The sequence below is a fragment of the Hemibagrus wyckioides genome, linkage group LG11 (assembly GCF_019097595.1).
Source record: "Hemibagrus wyckioides isolate EC202008001 linkage group LG11, SWU_Hwy_1.0, whole genome shotgun sequence".
NCBI lineage: Eukaryota > Metazoa > Chordata > Actinopteri > Siluriformes > Bagridae > Hemibagrus > Hemibagrus wyckioides.
Window position 1 is genome coordinate 15,706,452 of NC_080720.1, and position 16,460 is coordinate 15,722,911.

The window sequence follows — 16,460 nt, forward strand, 5'->3', positions numbered from 1 at the left end:
GACCCTGACCCTGTGAAGCTGTAAAAAATTCCATGAATGTATACACACACACTTCTTACTGTACAGGTCTATATCTGACAATTAACTTTATCATATCTTCTTAAATGTTGCCAGATTGCAATTTATATAGCAATTTATTTATATATATGCAACATGGTACAAGATAATATGCTGAGCAAGTTGACCTAGTACAATAAACACGAGACAATAAGTACAACACAACAGCTGGAACATCTGCAGGCATGGGGATATGAAACATACAGAATATACAGCAATCACATTAGGTGTTTAGCTTTGCAAAGACTTTTGAGTGGTGAGTATTTATTCTGCAGGAGTTGGGGTTGGGGGTGGGCTGAGGCTCGGACTGTAACTCTGTTAAGCTACCACTTCATTCTGGTCACTGTGCATACAACGCATTCCTGCATGTGAAAGAAAAAACAGACCACAGGCCAGAGTGAGGTTCAACCTGCCAGTGGACCCCTAGTGGACTGTCTTGGTATTGCAAGGAGGCCTACATTAAACATTAGTTTTACTGTGAAATAGTCGTCAGAAGTATGCAAAGAAATGAAATGAAACGATTAGCTGAGCTGAGTGACATCCACAGTGCTGATCCAGGAACGTTTAAATAATCAGTCAAAAATAATAATCAGTTTGTACATCACTGATACATCTGTGTAGCTTGTGTAGGCTTGTTTATCAAAATCAGATACTGTGCTGAAGTTATGGTAATGGCATCCTTTAAAAAATTTGGTGTTATGCTGTATCTAGGTGAGTTGACAAGAACAAATTTTCTCTCACACACACACACACACACAGAGAGAGAGAGAGAGAGATATCTCCTTTGATACCTCTCTGAAACATCCCCGCTTGAATTAAAATAGACCTACAAGAATTTACTATCAGCAAACATTTCTCTATTCATCTAAACACTACACGTATTTTGCAGAAAAACTTTTTAGACTTTTTTTTATATTATTAAACTATTTATATTTATAGGTTGTAAATATATAGACTGGATCAGTCTGAATGAAGGGTCAGCTTTGCCACATTACAATTAACAACGCACGCCAAGAGAAAATAAACAAACCATTTAACAAGTTTTATGCCAAGATTAAGTGTAGACATGTAACAGAGAACGAAAGCTAGGGGGAAAAGATTCATATTCAGCCAGAGATGTAATATTTAACTATAACAATGGAGCAATTTTAATAACGTTAAAGCCTTTGTAGTGTGTGTATGTGTGTGTGTGCCTCAGCTGGACTGTTCATTAGTCGCTGATGATGTGGAGGTGTATGGAGCTTGGATCCCCGGCCTCTGATTGGCTGATGCGGCGGATGGGGGCGGGGTGAAGTGCTCTGTCACTGACACAGCGCTGGCGGAGAACGGCATTGCAGGTAAATCGGGACGCGTTTGTCAACACCATTTTTTTCCCCTTGCTTTCATTAACATGTGCGAGAAATGAAGCGGACTCGATAAGAAACGCTGGGTTTGAGTTTTTGGAGTAAGAAAAAAGAAAAACGCGGACGGCAAAAAAGAGAAAAAACCTCCCAGCTCGCCTTGGTTCAGAAGAAGCTCCCGTTGTGTCAGCGCTTTGTGGGAGCACGCTTTTCTTCTCCGAGGAACTTCGAAAGCTGTGGATTTTTTTAAAAATCCTGAAACCCTATCTAACAAAGGATGAAATCTGTCAAAAGAGGTAAAGTGAATTTTCCGCGAGTTTTCCCTCTCCCATTTGTCCTTTCTTCGTAGTCGATGGATATTTAAGTTGGAGCGAATGTACAATTTGAAGAGGAATGTGCCTTTTTGTTAAGAGTCAATGCGGCGTGTGTTTGTGTTTGAATGTGGACGGACGGCTAGCTGGCTAAGCTAACTGCCTGAGAGCTGAGCATGGTGTCCATCTGCTGCTGTCCCGAGGACGTGTTTTGAGGTAGCGAGTGTGTTCAGCGTCCCTCATCGGGAAAGTAATGTGTGTGTTTTTTTTGTTTTTTGAAGGGCTTCGTGGTGTCTTCTCCTGTTCCTTTTGTGTCGTGTGAGTGATCTGAATCTGACGTGTGGTGTTAGATTATGAAAATATAGGCTCGGTTGTAGGTAGAAGTTTAGACAGCTAGCAGGTTTAGCACGTTGAGTCAGTGGGGAATTCCAGTTTGAGGGTTTGGATACTGGACGTTGTTTATAACGGTGACAAACTGCCAGCATTTGTTGCATGCCTGGAAAAGTTTGGCGTCGCTGGCGGCCCGCGTGTTTCACGCGCTTTTGTCAGTCTGAACAATTTGCTAGGGATTTTCGCACGGAGCTACATAAGGATTCACATCGCGAGGATATTAGATAATTGTTGGCTCAGACATGTTGGTGAGGATAACCCATTTCGGAGTAAGCCCTTTGGTGTGTGTGTGCGTGCGTGTCTAACCACGCTAAATAAAGCGGTTTGACAGATCAGTGCTGTAACTCAATTCAGCCTCCAAATCAATATCATTCCCCTCATTTCTCCCCCCGAGTTAGTTATTTATTATTATTTTTGTAAAATCCGTCTTTTACTATAAAGTAACGGCGTTGTGTGAATGACTGCACGTCAGCAAGGCCAGTTTAGATCCAGATATTTGTCGTCGCCACAGGCGGCAGTTTCATTTTATTTACAGTCCCCGATTGTTGGATAATAAAGTGAGACTGACGCCTGTCTCTAACGGTTACATCAGGGTAGCGGCTAGCTAACTCCAGCATGTCCGGGGAGGGGGGGTTGTCAGCTTTGGAAGGGTAAAGGAGCACTAAAAGCCGTCCTTCCTCGAGATGGATACCACACACACACACACACACACACACACACTAAAGCCCCCTCAGTACTTGAGATGGATAGCGCGCACGCACGCACGCACTCGCTCTCTCACACACACACACACACACGCGCGCGCGCGCACGCACGCACACACACTCTCCTTTGTTGGGGAGGAACGCAGGAACTGCCACATTTCTGTCTGCTCCTGCGGGCTTCGGGTTACACTGAGAAACACAGGAGCCACTCTAGCACATTTCTGCGCCATTGTTCTCCCACTTAAACCTTTTCTTTCACCGCTAATATTCAGCGTTCGGAAAACATCATAAAACTACACGGGCAAGCCCGTGCCTAGTTTACAGGTATTTTTATTCCGAAAGTGCTAGCTAAAACATGCCCAGTGAAGTTTAGGTCACTCAGTGGAGACCGTGTGCTCGACGTCGAGCGGGACATTTCCCCAGCCGACATGTCAACAAGTAACTCAAGAAGACGTTTAAGGGCTTATTTTCCTCCTTTTTACTGCCCTGAATGTTGACGTACAAGCAGCTGGAGATGCTAATTTTACTCCGCTTTCTGTTTCCACCCTTGGGCGACTTTTCTTCAGTGAATTTAGTAGCCCTGTGAACAAAAGCCTCTCGGATGTAAAAAGACAAGACTTTTTTTCAATTACTCTTTAAAAATACATGTATATTTAGACTGTAGCCTAAACTGGGCAGCTCTGGAGTTTGGGAAAGTGTGGAAAGGTTGAGCATGTTTGTAGCTTGGTGTGGTGAATGGAGCGGAAGCGTAGGGGGATGAAAGGGAGGAAATTAAAGAGTGGAGAGATTCACTCCTACTGCTCATCTGAGGAGAACTTGCCTTGACTTAGCTAATCATTATCTCAGCCCTCAGGATGTCTGCTCCAGGCTTTTGTAAGAACCCTTATCTCGTACGATTCTGTACCAAACATTAGGATAGTTTTAACCTTTTTTTTTTTTAAAACCCCTTTTCCATTTGGGTTAAATCCTAAATCATGTAGGAAATTTACTCACACAAAGGCAGTCTTATAATCTATAATGAAGCTTCTGATGACAGATTTGGACGTCTTTCTAATTCTCAGCCCAGATTTTCTTTGGGATATGATTAAAGAAAGTAGCATGAAAAAGCTATCTGAAGCCATGTTTACAAAATACAAAGTGTTATTTAACCAAGGACAGGCTGGCAACATGTGTTTTCGGGGCAGGGTTACAATTCTCAATTAAGTAGCAGCGGCAATTTTTGGCTTTGACTAGAGATCAAGATTCTTTGATTTGGCAAATAACATGTGGGCTGTTTTTATTTAGCTCTTGTGCTACAGTGGTAGTGTGTGCTAGCAACATTTTCCTAGCAGCTGTTTGTGAATGACAGCTCATCTGCATTTTGAATGACCGATTTACTGCCCATTTGTATTACAATAGCCCAGTCCTGAACAAAATGACTGCTATTTAGAGTAACACTTTATTATAGTAGCGTGTCAGGAGCAGAGTGGGCCCTCCCAAAGTTAAAGGGAAACAAGGAATATTAATTTTTCCTGCTGATAGCATTTCGAAAGCCGAAATGTGTGTGAAACTCTTGTCTTGATGAACACACCGCCTAGTATCTCACTGGCAGGTTTTTTGAGGCAGATGACGTGCAGCTGTGACTCGCTCACCCAGTTCATTTTCCACTTCACTCACAGCTTAGTTTTCTGGCATTGCCAAACCCCCTTCCTCCCCCTGTGGACTCACTGCACATCAGGTCTATGTGTGTGGTCATCTGGTACAAGACTAGAGTAAATTTCGGTGCTGTTTTATGCAATGGCTGCTTGAGCACAGAGTCTGCAGAATCAACCCTGTTCTTGGAATTGCAGTGAATAGTTATTTTTGAACCATCCTATTTCAGACTACTCTATGTTTTGGGCCTCACACAGTTAGACCCTACTTGTAGTGAGGTACTTGAAGTGTGAGCTTTCCATTGCCAGTGATGTGTGCTTTAGCTCTTCATATTACCATGTTCTTCCTTTAAATGTATTACCACCAACCATCCATCCATTGAAATGTAAAGCAGATCTTCTCCAAGGGAGGTCAAGGCTGCCTTTGTATGCAGATGTGAATTTGATTGTGTTTTTTGTCTTGTTTTAGCATGATTCGTATTTATAGTGTATGCTGTATATGTGCTACTTTTAAAAATGCTAAAAAAAAAAAACGAAATCCCCCAACCTTTAAGTCGGCACATTTTTATGCCAAATGTTTTTATTTTAGACCAATAATGCCTACTGTTACCTTGATTCCAACAGCGTTTGAAGAGGAGCACAGTGGAGAGACGGAGTTTTCTGCCATGTCAGACAGTGATCCCTGTGAGGACGATGCTTACCCACTCAATCTTTCCACCGGTGCCCGTGGAGCTTCTGCTAAGCGCCGCCGCCGGGGGAACCTGCCTAAAGAGTCTGTTCAGATTCTGAGGAGCTGGCTTTATGAGCACCGTTTTAATGCCTATCCTTCTGAGCAGGAGAAGCTTAGTCTGTCAGGACAGACCAATCTCTCCATCTCGCAGGTAAGCTTCGTAATCTACTTCTCAAGGATCTTATATTAATCTTTATTTTCATATTTGTGTCTTTATCGGTAATTTCCCCAGTATTCCCAGTGTTATAGCTTTATTATAATATGCAGATAAACAGGTATTCAGCAAATATTACACACCCAGATTTATTTGCAGAAACAGCCCATAAAAACATGGTGTGTGAGCTCAGCCATGTTCTGTCCTTGATTGTGAGTCAGGAGCGGTGGTGTTGTCAGTGTGCAGGAATGCAGGCTCTGAGGCCTTTCTATTGTGGCTTTGCATTTTTTCCCTCCAAACTCCATTACAGCCAGCTGTTTGAAAACCTGCAGTTTGCAGTCTGGGCACTAGAGGGCGCACACATGCACAAGGCTCTGTGTTGATATGCAGCAATGAGCTCTTTATAGTCGGGTTTCAACGGATCAGACACCACCTCTAAACAGGTTTACTTTCATTATCATAAGGACAGAAACAACATGTGAAAATGGAACCAAGGAATGTGGTTTGGGCATGTCATTCCAGCGACAAGTGAGATTTCACTTGCAATATCATGTTTGATAAATGCTGGGTATACATGCAAGTCTTGTAGCTGTAATCATAAGTAATGCGAAAAAAAGTTTATTGGTCTTCAGTATCTGCACATAGTTTTGGTATTTTCTTGGGCTCATCCTTGTGTGAATAGGAGGCTGCGAAAAACTTCTGTTTGTGCAGGGGCAAATAGTTTTTTGTGCTACAACACAATTTGTAACCATTGTAACTGTTTTTTTCATATTCTCTGGTTTCTGTGATGCCCCAGGGGGAACCAAATTTGCATTCAACAAATCCACAAAAGAAGGATCCTCTATTTGCCTGTCAATTATTTTGCCTGACAACTCCAGAAATCTCTGACTCGAGCATTAATGTTTTCTAACTAAAGAGGTTCACATGCATAATATGTCCTTTGGATGTAGAATCATTTTTGGATGTAGAATCTCATTTTGTCCAACTAAGCAATTGAGAGTTAGGGGCCTTGCTCAGCAGTGGCAGCTTAGTGGACCAGGGATTCGGGGTGCATTTCGGTGAATTTAAGACAAAATTGACTATTTTTTGTGCCGTCTGTTTCAGATCTGTAACTGGTTTATTAATGCGCGGCGACGGCTTCTCCCCGACCTGCTGAGGAAGGATGGAAAGGACCCGACTCAGTTCACAATCTCTCGCCGCGCCAGCAAATCCGACAGCCGGTCAGTTGGTTCCGCCTCCCCAGAACACTCCACCCCTCCGCTAGTCCCTGCAACTCGCCCCTCTGTCATCCGCCCTGCCCCCACATTGGACCTGAGCATGCTGGGTAATACAGCGACCGCCATCTTGACCGGGGCTGGCTGCTTAGTGGGATCGGGTCTAACAGGGCGAGACAGTGGAGTCCAGACACTCATGCAGGTGGACACTCGTGGCCTGATTAAGAAAGAAAGCGTGAATGGACCTCCTAGTCTAACTACTATTCCAGGCTCATCTTCTAGCAGCCCAAGTCTGGGAACGATGAGTCCTACTGTGGTGCTGTTCAACACACCACCCCCTACACCCCCAGAGCTCTGCCCACATGACTTCAGCGACCTCAAGCTGCTCGTTGACGCAGCTCTACTGAGAGCAGCAGAGCAGGAAAACCAGAAACAGAAGGAGCAGCCTTCAGCTCGAGTGCCCTGTTCTGTTCCTGTATCTGCTTCAGCAACAGAGGCTCCAAGTAGGAACACAGAGAAGGAAAAGAGCCGTGAAAGCCTAAGCTCCAGCATAAAATCTGACTCTGCTCCAAGCCTGCAGGAGAAGGCCATTCTCCCAGTCTCTGTGCCGGTGTTAAATGCTTCTGCTTCTGCTCTTCCTGCCAGCGAAGCAGGCATTAGCCTGCCAGTGGTTCCACAAAGAGTTGCTGGAGCAGTGAATTTTCAGCCAAATGGTGTATGGAGTGTGGTCAGACCAGCCAGCCCACCCCCAGCCAGCGTCACACACACCTGGAGCTCACAGCACACACTCCACGCTGTCAGAGAAGCAGTCAACTGAGAAAATATAAATCAAGTGTATGCATTTATGAAGGACAAAAAGCAACATCTGAGAAAAGGACATTCCACACAACCAAACCGTGAATGCAACACCCCTCTGCTCTGGGTTCTTGTTTGGCTGAGGTTGTCCATGACTCTTATTTACGTGGGAGAAGACAGATAGTCATGTGGCTCCAATGTCACCGTCGCCTTGACAATCTCCAGTTGTCATGGATGTGATCTGACGGTTGCCAGACAACCAGCTAGAAACGGAACATTTCACCCGATGGTTCAGATAACTCGGTTTGTAGGTCATACACTAAGTTTACTTTTTACTGACACAAAGGATGTTTTTAAAGCAGCAAGCCTTTTAAAACTTTTAAAAGACTTTTCCATTCTCTTCACTACATGAAAGTTATTTTGGGTCCTCTTTACCATTTCAGCACAACACCAACTGAGAACATATGATGAGGCTGGGCTTAAAAGGGAAGCAAATCTTGTGGGTTTAAAATCATGAACAGCGCATTTCCAGATACGCCCCAACCAGTGAACTTTCCACACAAATCCTGGCAGAGTCGTGATGTTTCTCAGAGTTCGTATCTAACTGATAGGCGAGACATTTCTGGTTTATTTGCTTTTAGGACTGCCCTTAGAAGTTACACAAGTGGCCTTGCTCGGTTTTTGCCTTAGATATTGGTTATTGTAGCATTAGGCAATATTTCAAAGACATCATATCACAATACTTGATGTTTACATGATACATGGTTTGGTTAAGAGAAAGTTGAGTTTGAAACACAGTACACTAGTGAAACAGCACACCCATATTACCCTCAGAAGAGTGTATTGTGATATGATGTAACTTAAGACCTACCAGATTTACTGTTTTTGCCTGTATGCTCTAATGTCCTGGCTTAGGGCTAGATAAGTAGACTATTATGTAGCATGGCTAACTATTTTGTATATGACTCCTGAATGCTCGTTGTGAACCAGCATGCCACGCCGAATGACTCGCTGGTGGGGTAGATGTTAGTGTGCAGACAGGGCCTTGGACTTAATCCTGCTGAGTCTAAGAGCTACACTTTAGTTCAAAAACCCCTGGCATGCTGCAGCCTTGTTTGTTTGATACCTCATTCCAGTGGCCAGAAACCACTGCAAATGGGACCACGACTTCCAAATATCATCTTTCTTTTCTGTGTTTGTGTGGTCACTCATACATTCTGCACTTTATTTCCAAGTCTGTATGTTGCCAGTACTTCAAATCCTTAACAGAAGCCTTTTTTTTTTTTTTTTTTTTTTGTTATTGCTCAAACTTATCTTTTGCCTCCTCAAGCATTGTCTCAGTGTGGTCAGGTCTAAGGATGAGAGAGAGGAGACAGACGGTTGGGGAAATTGATTGCACTGCAGATAGCATAGCTCAGCCGGATCGTTCCTCTGCAGTGACATGGCATGAGACGGCAGCAGAGCCGCCATTGATTTCCTGAGAGACGCTCTCTCCCATCCCAGACAAGCTTTAACTTCTTTTGCTGAATGAAATGTGGAGCTTTTACAGCGCTTTAGGGGCGCACAGTGTCAAGTATTTCCATATGAGATGTCATGAACTCGTGTGTGTGTGTGTGTGTGTGTGTGTGTGTCTGAGACGGAGACTGGCAGATTGTGTGAGAGAGAGCAGGATTAAGGTATAGGTTACATGGATCAATGTGGTGAAGGTGGAGAGCAGACACTATCAGTTTTATTTTTCAGATTCACCAGTAGTGTTTTCATATCCTTATCAGCTCATGCTGTTAGCTTCTTCTTAGGTTTAAATGTTATTTCATGAGCTGAGGAATACATTTATTCTGTAACGCACCTTTCACAATGCTGGTTTAAAAATGGTGCACAGCTGTGTTCACTATAGTGAAGACATTGAATATAATAGCCTTGTTGACATGAGATCAGTTTCAGAGCAGGACTGTGTGCCTATGAATGTGAAAGATCGCTGTATTATGGTGCTGGCATTTTTTTAGTTTAACCTTTGGAGCATTACGATAGGGGTGTTTTTTTTGTTTTGTTTTTAAATCGTGTTTTAGTTCCTCCTCATGTTTCTTACTGATTTTATTGTAGTTGTTGTCACACATTTTATGTTAGTCCATGTTTCTTTCCGTGCCCAAGTTCCATGAAACTGTTATGTTTTCTCTCTCTATTTTATTATTTTTTTTATTCTCGATGTTTTTTTGTAGCTTCGTGGCTGAATGAGTTGTAGTCACTGTATTCAATGCACACCATCCTAGTTTACCTCCAGTGGTGCCATTTGTCTTACTCCCCCAGTTGTTTTATATCCGCTAACTTATGTATTTGTGAAAACGCTGAAATTTTTTGCGAACATTTAGCGTAATGAGCTAACCTGTTTCGTCTGCTTGTTTTATGGTCACGGTTCTGTTCAAGTAAGGCGGCCTCTAATCTGGGCTTCGTGTCCTGTTTTTGGAGGTCAACTCATTTTCTATAATATTGTAACAGTTACTATATTTTCTTATTTTTTAATTATTATTATTATTATTATTATTATTATTATTATTATTATCTGATTGCGTTCAGTCTCAGGTTAAGTCGGTTGTTCCTCTTTTAGCATAGATTTCAGCCCCTGGGGAGAAATGCAAGAGTATTAGGGATCAGTAATGTGCTTTAGACCAGTGTTCAAGATGGATGTTTGTAGCCCAGCATAGGTTTACTGGACAGGAGAAATTGGCATAATAATATGAAAACTCTGTTAAAACCGGTGTACCACTACATGAAAAACCACTGTGAGCTTTCCGTTAGTTACTGGGTTCCTGGAACAACATTTGGGTACTGGATGTATACGTATATTTTTCAGAGATGCTCTATTTTTTCACTTCTGTAGAATGACTGATGTTGATATTCTAGATACCGTGTCTATTTAGTTGAGAAGGGGTCTTGTAGATATAAAGCGCATGTCTATCGGGTCTTTTTTTTTTTTTTTTTTTTTTTTTTTTTTTTAATGTATATTAAATGTGTAGCGCTCTCTCTCTGTCCCTCTATATATGACCAAATACTTTTAAGATGGATATGAATAGTATTTGTTTCTTACATTTCCTATCAGTGTATCAAGTTAAAGAAAAAAAGAAAACAGTATGGACGGTGAACTTGGCATTTGTGCCTTACCTGAGAACAAGAGAATCTTCCCAGCTTTTCTAGAAATCTTTGGACTAGTCTGTGCAATATCTGCCTTAAACTTGTGATGTGTCCTCCTCCTTTTTGTACATTTCAGAGAAATAAAGTACAATTTTCATATAAGTTAAGTGTGTGTGTGTGTTCTATGAAGCTTTGCTTATCTCTGTGCCTGAGGGGAATTAATGGTGGTGTGTATCACTGATAGTTCCATAATAAACAAGAGTTGTGCCAAATGTTGCATAATAAGGAATCAGATTTTATTGAATAAAATAAGTAGCTGTCTCCCATTAAAAGAAGTGATCGATGTAATATATTTGTGATGCAAGCGTTGCTCATTGGTCCCATGACAGTCTCTGTTAATAATAATAATAATAATAATAATAATAATGCAGCATGCTGTTGTAGAAAAGTAATCAGAAAATGGGTGACCAAATGCCCCACTTCCCGAGTGTTTTCTTCCTCTTGTACAACAGCAATTTACTGACGATTGTTTTTTGTTTTATTATAGAGTGACGTCGGACATCTTGAGTCCAAACACCTTATGTCTGACTGTTACAACACTTAATCTTCCAAAAATGCTACTGTCTTAACTTTGTACCTCTTACAGGAAATGCTTAAACACACTATTTAAAAAAAAATTGGGCTCTTTAAAGAAAGCACTCCTGGACAGGTGTTGTGGAGATCTGTGTTAGTTGAAGATTTTTGATCACTGTGAATAGAGCAAAACATTTTCCCTGAAGAAAGAAATAATGCCACGATTTCTTCTAAACAAGCCAGTGTTTCTATCAGTTTAATCTGACCATGCTACAGTGGTTTCCCTCTGAACTATGAAACAATGTTCTGTGTAACAATCCTTTTGCTGAGATGTTTACTTCATATTAGCTTAACTTCACAGTAACCAAGTGAAACTGTTGAACATCTGCAGAAAGAAATCAAGGACACTTCCGAGCGCTGTGTAATTCTTTAAGGCACATGGGCGTGTGGAGAGGAAAGAAATAATAACGAGGTATACAGTAATCACAATTTAATCTACACAAGTGCAAGTAGGCTATAATTTAAAGGACTGTTTTTTTGTATTTTCGTGTGGTTATATTGTAATACAATCGTGTTTCATGCGCTGTTTACTTTACGATAATGTGTCATTTGTTTGTCTTTTGTTCTCCCTTTATGAACACATTTTAGTGTAAAAGTAAAATGCACTCTGCTGCCAGGCTGAGAGTCTCTCTAAAGCTTTACATGTCATCCTTGTCCTTCGCCCCGTGTTTGAGGATGCGAGTGAATTCGGCATAGTTGAAGTTGCCTTTCTTGTCGATGGGAGCCTCTCGGAAGAGCTCGTCCACTTCTTCGTCGGTGAAGCGATCCCCCATAGTGGTCAGCAGCTCTCTGAGGTGATCTTCATGAATCACACCTAGCCCAGAGGAAGCGAAGGTGTTCCAGTCAGAGCCGGAGAGCAAATTTCTCATTCAAAATTCAACACATTTAGCAATTTCACATTCAAAATATAGAGTTAAAGCATTGTAATATGTATTCACCGGACTAAATAATTATTTAAAATATTTTAGAAAGTATATTTTATTAATTGTATTGTACACATTTTAAGGAAAGATTGTAAGAGTACTTACAAGAGAGAAATAGACAAGAATAACTGCAAATTAATTTTAAATATAATTTATTTAAATAATTAAATATAATTTATTTATTATTATTATTATTTTTTAAAATAATAAAATAAACTCTAAAGCAGTGTGTGCTTTACTGTCATTTTCAGTTTTACTGAATCCAAAAACAAATGTGATAAATTACAGAATTGCATTCCTGACTGTTGTAAATGTTATAAAATGCAGTATTTAGCTCACCAGATCCCTCCTCATCAAAGCAGGCAAAGGCATTCCTGATCACATCCTCAGGGTCTGTTCCATTCAGACGCTCTCCGAACATGGTGAGGAACATGGTGAAGTTGATAGGACCTGGAGCTTCGCTCATCATGCCCTCCAGGTAGTCATCAGACGGGTTCTTACCTGCACACAGGACAGAAACAAGTCTATTATTTTACTATAGTAAGCATAATGTTTTCATCCAACAAGCAAGTAAAAATGTATTTATTGCTTTTGTAGTACTGATGATGAGTTTAGGTTTAAACTTAGGTTAGGTTCTATACTTATAATGGTATATTTGTGTTTTTTCTTTTGCTGACATACCCAATGAGGCTAACATATCATGTAGATCCTCCTTGTCGATGAATCCGTCCCTATTCTGGTCAATCATATTGAAGGCCTCCTTGAATTCCTGGATCTGGGACTGGTCGAACATAGCAAACACGTTAGACGTGGCCCTCTGCGGCCTCTTCTTTGTGGACTTCCCCTTGGCTCGTTTGCTGGACATGATGGCGGCTGACTGAACCTGGGGATGAGGTGAAGCTAATAATGTAACTGGCCATTTACTGTCAAACAGTACAGCTTCATTTTTTTTTAATTCTAAATATATTTTAGGGTGTAATTATTATAAGGAAAAATCCATGTTTAATGACATGCATATTAACGTGTGATCTTCAGTGATGTCCAAGAGTTCAGTTTCATTCAGAATTAAATAGAGTTGATTTTTTTTTTAGTTGAAACTTCTTTCATTATTTACTTTTATTTATTTATTTTTCATGAGCTATTTGTTCAATATTCACTTTGGGTAAAGCTTTCCTACGTTACCCTCAGTGCCATCACTGTTGATAGCAGTGTTCACTTCATGTCTATCTAAAGACCCAGAAAATGGTTTGTAAGTCTTTTTTAAGGTGCAAACAGCAAAACTTGAAAATTATCCCTTACATTTGAGGTTATATTCAAAATATATTCTTCTAACTGCATTAGCAATGCCACCCTGTTTCTACAGCATGGCCCTACCAACTTCCCACAACAAAATGACACAAATGTCAGTATTGCTTTTCTGATTGATGGGATCATGAGAAAGGAAACATGAGGGTGGTGTCATCCTGTCACAGCGAGGCTTCTACCTCTCTCTGATTGCCGACACATTTAGCCGTGGTATAATACAAAAGCCAGGAAAGCTGACATGCAGCCACAGCTCTTGCCCACATCTGAGGCAGTTAAGATGCCTGTAAGTTCTTCAAGCATGTAACCAGGCCGAGCCTGCTCTGCATGTCTCAGTGTGTGAATGCATGCAGGTAATCCAGTAACTATATGCTTGATCTCACTTGAGAAGAGAAGCTTTTTTGGGTTTTTTCCTCAGTATAGACACACCCAGGTTCAAAGCTCAGTTTTCCTTTGTATATTAGTTAGCCATAATATTTTTAAAAAATTATGGTTGGTTCTGTTTGGTTTGGTTTTGTCAGATCTTGTCTTACTCTGCATATGACTGCACTATGTCTAGGTTGGGTGTTAACAACTGGCAAATACAGGAAAGCTTTAAGACTCAAAAGACTAAATAAATCCCTGCCTACTGACATTACTCATTATACATGCATTCCTCTAACCATGTATCACACTCTCTAACTCACTCAAAACTACAGCGCTCCTTTGCATCTTCTCTTCGTCTCTTCCCTCTCCCCTGTGAGACCTCATTTCCTGTGTGAATTTCAGTCCAAGGATCATGTTTCAGCTTCATGTGACAAAAATAACTCCTCACTGAATCAATACTGCAACAATATGCACAGAGCAGTGCCGCCTGTCAGGGTTGCTGTTTTGTGCTGTAAACTGTAATGAGGTGCAGTTGTTAGCATTCTACCAGCTTGGATTCTGTCCGATTACACACTCGGATGTCTTTGTTTTAATTTGGATATAGTGTCAGTATGTCATAAAATCTTTAGAGGCAGGGGTGGGCTACCAGTGACTCATAATATAAGAGAAGTCCATGAGCTCCACACAGGATAATGCAGTGTCTAGCACACTGTGAATGATGATGCTGTCATTTCTATTTATGCTGATGAGCATCTGATAAATAAGATCAGCGAAAAACGTAGCTATTTCCAATTTCATAGACATTAACAATTAAAATGAACATGATCCAAAGTAGAAATCATTTCATTTTTTCTGTCATTTTCCGTTCCAAAGATTGATGAACAGCCTTCATTAGATACAGCCTCTCTCTGTCTGTCAGCTGCTGAATAGAATTAACCAAGCCTTGTAAATGCCAATTGGATATAAGCCTCATGTGATATGCAAAATTTCCTGGGTGTTCACAAGTGTCTTTGTTATTAAAAGATTATAGTGGTGGAAACTGCAAACTGCTGCTTTGCAACAGCTGATTTTTAAGCTTCTGCTCGGTTAAAAATAAACTCTGTGTGGTTTTTCCCTGTCATAACGTGTGGACTATTTTTTATATCATGACACAATCACTGCTCACTACCCAGTTTGTTTTTGGGTGTATAGCAGGAGTAGGGGGATCTCCCATGGAGCTGCAAATAAACCCATAAAAGAGTGAAATGACAACTCAAAATATCTGTATCCTTTCCTATTTTACGTGTTCACAGTAATCCTACCAAGACCTCCACAACTGCTAAAGACTGCTCTTTTATATAAAAGCTCCTAAACTATTATCACTGGCCTGGACAAAATTCTAAAATATACTATATGTGTATACTGAACTATATAAAGGCTCAGCTTTGCCTGTATGATTTTTAACTAGCTGCTCTCTTCTCTCAATCCCAGGCCTCTCCATATTGTCTTACAACACACAAGACCACTTTTGTCTTAACCTCTGACCTCAGATGACAGAAGCAAGATTAGGAACGACATACTTCAGGCTACACTCTGCCTGCAGGTTCCAGCCAAATTCCCGCACAAAGGCACTAAAAACAAACATCTTCACAGTAGGAGGCAGACAGTGAGGAATCCATCAGTCTAGTTAAAAGCATATTTGAGAACAGCTGTGTCTTTACGCACTGCAGATTTTATTACTGATAACTGTTTAATGAGCTCACAACATCTAAATGTTATTCCTACCAGTCTATTACTGTTACTACCAATCCCACACATTTACAATCAGCAGTGTGGTACACACATTCACTAAATAGAGTATCAGTTAGACAGGCAAATCCTGAGCCCAGCTCACTCTAAACGCACCAAATTCCAGCACGGATATGTTATGCTGTGACTGATCCCAGACCAGCTTTGTCTATGCACATAACAGAACATGCGTCAACATCTCCATCTATTCACTCCAGCCAACAGCAGCAACAGATGCAGAGCAGTGCAAACCACAGCCCAAGACAAAAAACTAAACAAAAACAAAAAGAAGCTCCCTGCTCACCTTGACTTCAGGTGATGAAGTGAACGGCCGACTAAGCTTTGTCTTGGGTGAGAGGGATGGAGGCAGTTACTCTGTACAAAAGTTTGTTTAAAGCATCAGCTTAGTAATACAGCCCTCCTATTTCTCTCCTGGCCAATCAGGAGTCCTGGTTTTCCCACAAGGGGCAGGGCCTAAACAGGGATTTAGCCATATAAGGCAAAAGAATGTGCAGCTGCAGCCTGCCCCTTGGCTTGAACTCTGCAGAATGGGATACTCACAGGAATGGGGTCGAAATGACAGAAACACAGATAAGGATGGCTGCCTTATTTAGAAAAAAGGACAAGTCTGTGTGTGTGTGTCTGTGTGTGTGTGTGTGGGAAGGTTTACATAGGATGGACAGAGAATACACTAAAGGTTGTTTACTACAGTTTATATCACAAACCGACACAGCTGCCATGAGCACTGAAACACTCCTTAAAAAGGCAGAGGCTGTATATATGAGCATTAACATATGGAAGTAATGTCTTTCATGCCATATCCGTTGTACCGTATTTCAGTAAATCCATACACTCTTTCTATATGAGTACCTTGGTGAAGCCCAGTAATGCTTTCATGTATGATTAATGCTTAACGTTTCTTTCTTTCTTTTTTTCTTTTTTTTCTTTTCTTTTCTTTTCTTTTCTTTTGCCCTAACAGGCTTTTTTTTTTTTTTACAACGGCTTCATTTTCACTAT

At 41.0% G+C, this 16,460-nt stretch overlaps 2 protein-coding genes across 2 annotated transcripts; one reads left to right on the forward strand and one right to left on the reverse strand.

Moving 5' to 3' along the window:
- Positions 1-1,376: 1,376 nt before the first annotated feature.
- Positions 1,377-10,878, forward strand: LOC131361596 (homeobox protein TGIF2). The gene is made up of 3 exons (XM_058402901.1): positions 1,377-1,693; positions 5,058-5,314; positions 6,422-10,878. Exons 1-3 carry the CDS (start codon positions 1,675-1,677, stop codon positions 7,346-7,348), a joined length of 1,203 nt encoding a protein of 400 aa, XP_058258884.1. The 5' UTR covers positions 1,377-1,674; the 3' UTR covers positions 7,349-10,878.
- Positions 10,879-11,265: 387 nt separating this feature from the next.
- Positions 11,266-15,895, reverse strand: myl9b (myosin, light chain 9b, regulatory). The gene is made up of 4 exons (XM_058402902.1): positions 15,748-15,895; positions 12,690-12,891; positions 12,348-12,509; positions 11,266-11,899 (listed from the first exon to the last, which is right to left on the reverse strand). The coding sequence occupies exons 2-4, from the start codon at positions 12,871-12,873 to the stop codon at positions 11,724-11,726; spliced, it is 522 nt and encodes a 173-aa protein (XP_058258885.1). The 5' UTR covers positions 12,874-12,891; positions 15,748-15,895; the 3' UTR covers positions 11,266-11,723.
- Positions 15,896-16,460: the final 565 nt, after the last annotated feature.

What these genes read in the sequence shown, in the direction of transcription:
- myl9b (XM_058402902.1), bottom strand. Translation starts at nt 12,873, where the DNA reads ATGTCCAGCAAACGAGCCAAGGGGAAGTCCACAAAGAAGAGGCCGCAG. An exon ending in TGATATGTTAGCCTCATTGG is followed by an intron (nt 12,510 to 12,689) that starts GTATGTCAGCAA and finishes TCCTGTGTGCAG; the next exon opens with GTAAGAACCCGTCTGATGAC. An exon ending in CTTTGATGAGGAGGGATCTG is followed by an intron (nt 11,900 to 12,347) that starts GTGAGCTAAATA and finishes CCTCTGGGCTAG; the next exon opens with GTGTGATTCATGAAGATCAC.
- LOC131361596 (XM_058402901.1), top strand. An exon ending in CCAATCTCTCCATCTCGCAG is followed by an intron (nt 5,315 to 6,421) that starts GTAAGCTTCGTA and finishes CGTCTGTTTCAG; the next exon opens with ATCTGTAACTGGTTTATTAA.